This window comes from Perissodus microlepis, chromosome 3 (genome assembly GCF_051167445.1).
Source record: "Perissodus microlepis isolate ML-2025 ecotype Zambia chromosome 3, ASM5116744v1, whole genome shotgun sequence".
In the NCBI taxonomy this organism is placed as follows: Eukaryota; Metazoa; Chordata; class Actinopteri; order Cichliformes; family Cichlidae; genus Perissodus; species Perissodus microlepis.
The window spans coordinates 38645870-38651522 of record NC_140463.1 but is presented as its reverse complement, the minus strand read 5'-3'; the positions used below and the strand labels follow the sequence as shown (position 1 = coordinate 38651522).

Here is a 5653-nt window from a genome sequence, read left to right as displayed (position 1 = left end):
GTATTTGACAAATATTTACTTTATTACATTTTAACTAGGTGTTTGAGGTTTCACAGTGACCAGCCTTACCCTGTTACCAGGATGACAGACAGCTAGTATGAACCCACAGCAGAACGTGACTTTTTGGAATTGAAATGAAAGAAGTACTTTGACCCACCCACAGCTGAGCCGTGTCATAGAGGAGGGGCCACTCTGTGTGTGAGTTTGTGTGTCCGTCCTTCATGTCAGCATTCATCAGTTCGTTTGTCACTGGCAGGTAAGAACAGCAACATTGGACCATGAAAAAATATTGCAGGCAGATTTTCATGCAACATCTCTACTTGTACATTTCTTTACAAATCCTTATTTATACTTGTTGTTTTATACTTTTTATACTTATGTTTTTCAGAAACTTTGATGGCAGCAGCACAGTTGACCATGAGTGGTATCACAACTGCCAAAGGCTTAGTTATGATTTTGACTCTGCTGTGTGTGCTCCATCTTTCAAGTGCACTGATAAACAAGGACGAACTGGTAAACTGGTTATTAATTTTCTTTTTTGACAGACCGATTAATGGTTAAGCTTTCCTCTTTACTGTTAAAATGCTCATTTTGTCACAGTTACATGTTTCACGCGCGTGTTTGTTGATGTTCTTTCTGGTTTTGCAGGAGGAGCTGAAGGGAAACGTTGAAACATTACAAAAGGAAATAGCGAGAAGGAAGGTGAGTCTGTCAACGATGTTGTGGACATGGATGTTGACAGACTGCTAACAGAAAAATATGTATTGCTATGACAACTAAAACCAAACATAATTTCCCATTACATGAAAGTCTTTTTGCACATAGTTACATATTTTTGTATATTTTGTCACATAAATTTGGTTTATTTTTGTCTTCCAGGCTGAAAATAATTTAGACAGAGCCTATGTTCCAGCTATCTTTGATGATTTTGGACGTCTCATGGATCCTTGGTCTGAAGTTATGAAGCCATTGTTGATTTCTACATCACTGCTTAGACCAGTGTTGGATTTAATGGATGACCTAAAGACTTTCATGGGAGCCAGCAAGGAGTACATGGATAAGTACTTTGAGACAACAGCTGCAGAAATCAATGACAATGAAGAGAAACTACGCAGTGTGATGGCAACACTAACACATCTAGAAAATAATAAAGATGAACTGTAGCATGTTAGTCAGCGTCTGTCTCTGGTATTAAATGTTCTGTATGTGAAAAACTTCTCTTTCATACTGTGCTGCTTCTAAATTAAAGCTAACTGTACACTTGACTTATAAACTTTGACAAGAAAGTTTTTGTCACACTTTTTCATTGTGTTTGTTATATCAGGTCTAACGCAAACACAAACACTAAACTGAGATTTTTGTCTCTTTGGTAATCATATTAAATCTGACAGTTGTTGATTTATGTGTAGAAACACTTCAATGTGAATAAAGACATTAAAACTGTTAAAACTTAAAACTAAAAAACTAAATTAAAATGTATATCACTGACATCAGATGCACAATTTAATGTGCACAATACAATAGTACTATGTTTTGTACATTTTCATTTTGTTATCTTTGTTTGTTTTTAAACATACTTACATGTTCACAGACAGAAAAAAATCAGATAAGAGTAGCGTGACAAATTTTTGTTGTGCAATCACACAGTTCCTCCTAATTACTTTAATAAATATGATACCAAGCAGTGTGCTATCATGTACAGTTCATTTATGATGGTTTTTGGAAAGTCTTACTAAAGTCATAATACAAAACTTTAAAATATGATGCTGTTATTGTTTCTTTTTTCAATTCTTTTTTCTGCTTTATTGAGGGTTTTTATAGTATTTTATGTGACAAAAACAACTAATGGGCCTCTATTCCTATAAAGTGAAGCGGAAAAAGATAGTAAAGTATGATGGCTGCAAAGATTAAAAAGTGTGTGTTCATTTTCTGTCTAGGTGTTGAGGTAAAGTCACCCTCTACCATGTAGGCAACAGAACTGCCTCCATGGTTAAAGGGCTCCCTCGCTGTCATCGCCAAGGACCGGCCCTATGTGGACGTACAGCTCTACTGCCACCCGGCACCACTCCCAGTTTTATTGACTTCACACCAGATAAGAATCCACCACACTTTTTTTCATTCACACTCTCTTGTATTAACACCTGTTTAAACTGTCAATGTCAATGTGCTGATTTAGTATGATGTCATAGCCTTTTCCTTTCTTTCCTTCTCTTTTCTTTTGATCAGCTGTTTCCATAGTCAGCCAATGTCTCTCCTAAGCTTGCAGATTTAACTAAATTAAACCACATCCCACTTCTAAAGAAAGTAGAAGGCGATCTGGATAGATGGATATCTGTACCCATATCACTCAGTGGGAAGGGTCGCTTCAATAAAAATGATGGTCCTGCCAAGAATCAATTATTTATTTTCAATGATCCCGAGTAAACCATCACCAGACTGGTTCAGATCTAAATTCTAAATTCCTTTAGAAAGATAAAGACCTGCGTATCAGCTTAAAAATGCTACAAAGGACCAAGGATAAAGAAGGACTAAATCTACCCATATGGAAAAGAAATAGTAAAAACTTATATGATTTACTCATGAAAGTGGCCACTTTCTCAATACTTTCATATATTGTTTTAGGAAGTATCCAAAACATACAAGTTTCATTATATAATTCTTCAAGGGATCTTATATCTGTTTTCACTCTTGTATGCTTTTCATACAAGTTTCACACAAGACAGATACAAACTTTATAAGATTTATATATATCTTTTCCATATGGGTACCTAACTTTCAACAATACTTCCTGGCCAACAGGCTACAATTCATCTCAGAATGGTTAAAACACACCCTCTTAGATGAGCTCTGGCTAGATCTAGAACAGGCACTATGCGATAATCTAGAGATTTAAGACCTACCATTTATCAGCTTCAAACATCAAGCAATGCAAACGTACACCTATCTGGCACAACCCTGACAAACAACAAAATAATAATATGATTAAATTCCCAGTTTGTAGTTGTAAAGGAATTAAATACAGGCAAAAAACAAAAAAAACGCAAACAAAAACAAAACAAAGTCCAAAGCCTTTGTTAGTCTTTGTTTGTCCAAAGCCTGCTGGTATTATGATGTAGTGTTTCTCAGTTTTCAGTTTGTAAAGGCAGCAGCAGTATATTCTGGAAAAAAGTGTTTTATTTGAAATTTTTGTATATTGGGGATATCAGTAAGAGACATAACTGTGTCAGTGAGGTTGTTCCTCTCTCCTTGTGAGAAAACTTGCATGATGTTGCAGCTGTAATGTTATCAGCATCTGTTTCCCTTATGTGTCTTGTTTCTTTGTCTGAATAGCATTTCCTGCACATCTAATGGTGGATTTCCTGTTAACAAACTAGACCCATTTCAAATAAAGCTCCACATATAGAAGTGCCTTCCAGAAAGCACAGACTTTCTTTTGCATTTGCTGCCTCAGTTCTTCCATTTCTGTGTGGAAACTAATCTATAAACAGAAATGAAAGTATCCTTTCAAGATAATGCATCATTAACACATGAAAAAGATCAAACAAACAAAAATCACGATAAGCATAATCAAGGAAGTGGCCAAACCCAGAGCCCCAGACAGGCCACCAAGACCATATAAGGTTAGACATATCCAGTTCTGGGAACACTTTGGCGTTCCCAGGCCAGACGAGAGATATAATCTCTCCAGTGTGTGCTGGGTCTGTCTACATACATTCATTTTAATAAAAATTAAAAATGAGAAATGTTATATTTTGCTTTAACGATTGATTATGTTAATTGACATTGAAATTGTTTTAACTTTAATTATTTAACTTTAGAAAATCCGTAGGTGCACCTGAGCGGGATATCTTTGGTTGCCAGTCTTGAAGAAAACCAGCACATATCCAAACATGAAAGATGCATGACCCGGATACTTATTTAACACTTAATGGAGCACTGTGGCGAAAGCTGATTATTTCTTGTACATAAACTAAATAAGTTAAGGTTTGTTGTTGTTGTTGTTGGGGTTTTTGTGTGTGGCATTTTCACTGTAGCTACATTAGGGCTTCTTGGTCAGAACGTCAGGGACACTGAGCTGTGCTGGCCCAAGTAAAATGACACCAGTGGCAGCTCCTGAAGTGTGTGCACTGGGCTGATGAAAACAAAGAGGATCAGTTAAAGATATTTGGGTTCTTTTTTTTTTTTTCCCCCAAAGCTTCTGCTCTTTGTGTTTGTTTATTTTACATGAAGTTTTTGTTTATCCAATTTTTTTAACCAATTAAATGCAACTGTTCTTGCTCACAGCCCAACTTTAGGAATAAAGGCAATTTTTGCATCATCAATAGTAGATCAGTTTCCATGTTTAAAGGACTGCCACACTATATGCAAGTATGTACACTTCAATGAATGGACACAACAAGTGAAAAACCTGAATACTGGTCAGTATTTCAATCAGTATCATTGTGACCATAAAAAATAAATATACTCAATTCCAACATTTAAAAATGTAAGCACATGTCTTGATGCATGCTCAATTATCCAGGTAAGTAAATCCCAAAAGGTTGATTCTGTTCATCTGGATGTAGCGTTTTCAGTGGGAGAAACGTTTCGTCACTCATCAGTCATATGCTCATTGTAGATGCATAAATAATAATATTTGTTTTAAATCTTTTGAGCAGTTGGCAAAAAGGTTTGTACAACCTTGTGACAGTATAAAGTATGTGAAACATGATACTTGATCTAACAATACATTGCAAGCATTCACAACCACAGACTGGTCTGCTTTATAGTTGTTTTGTCCTCTCTGAGCAAATGTCAAGCATAGTGTCCGAGCTCACCACTCCGGGATTACAGAGAACTGTATGCTCAACAATGTGAAGCCAATGTGAGCTCTAACTGGACAGATGGAAGGTTTGTCCAAGGCAGCTGCTTCTGCCTGCAGCTTAGAGAACTCACACTGGAGCACGTCCAGAGCACAGACGAGGAACTCGTGGGCATCCTGCACACAGACACACACAGAACAAAACACAGTTTCAGGTGCAAATGTACAAACAGAGAAGAGTGTGCTGCGTAGTGCAAAAAGACAGCTGCTTACTTTCTGATCGTCATCGTCAAACTCTTGATGAGACTTGGTGACTGTGTTTTTAAAAGCAGCAGCTGTTGTGCCAGCTGTCGTTGTTGAAGCGGCTCACTTTGATGTCCACAAACAGACTGCAAACAGCAGAAGTGAAGCAGACACAAAGTTAGTTTGTGTTTCACATGGATCAGCAAATTTGGTGGAGAAACCAAAGAGCGACGGTGTCTTCGCTGTACCTGATGAGCTGGCACTCTGGGTGAAACCTCCACAGCTGCAGCTGGCTGCAGAGCTCCTCAGTAAAGACTCTCAGTGTGAGGAGAGTGTGACAAAGTGGGTGAGAATACCACTTGTCCATATTCTTGTTTTGATTTAGCCCCATCTCATATGTAGTCTGCACCAGGCAAACATCTACTATCCTGGGTTTGTTTATGTTTTGCACCTTTACAGATTATGTAACATAACATCTTGGTTTAAAACAATTCTGGCAAGTTTGTTAAGTTAACATGTTATTTATTTCAACTGTTAATTGGTTTAGTTTGAACTCACCTTGCTTACCTGTGTTCCAGGAACAAAGAGAGGAAATGTAGTTTTACGTCC

General features: G+C 37.2%; 1 protein-coding gene across 1 annotated transcript; it reads left to right on the top strand.

Moving 5' to 3' along the window:
- The first annotated feature begins 396 nt into the window (after positions 1-396).
- On the top strand, positions 397-3749 carry LOC146391408 (uncharacterized). The gene is made up of 3 exons (XM_084924350.1): positions 397-513; positions 649-702; positions 880-3749. The coding sequence occupies exons 1-3, from the start codon at positions 397-399 to the stop codon at positions 1162-1164; spliced, it is 456 nt and encodes a 151-aa protein (XP_084780476.1). The 3' UTR covers positions 1165-3749.
- The last annotated feature ends 1904 nt before the right edge of the window (positions 3750-5653 follow it).

Coding starts and splice junctions, on each gene's coding strand:
- LOC146391408 (XM_084924350.1), top strand. CDS start 397: ATGGCAGCAGCACAGTTGACCATGAGTGGTATCACAACTGCCAAAGGC. Junction 514..648: donor TGATAAACAAGGACGAACTG/GTAAACTGGTTA, acceptor CTGGTTTTGCAG/GAGGAGCTGAAGGGAAACGT. Junction 703..879: donor AGGAAATAGCGAGAAGGAAG/GTGAGTCTGTCA, acceptor TTTGTCTTCCAG/GCTGAAAATAATTTAGACAG.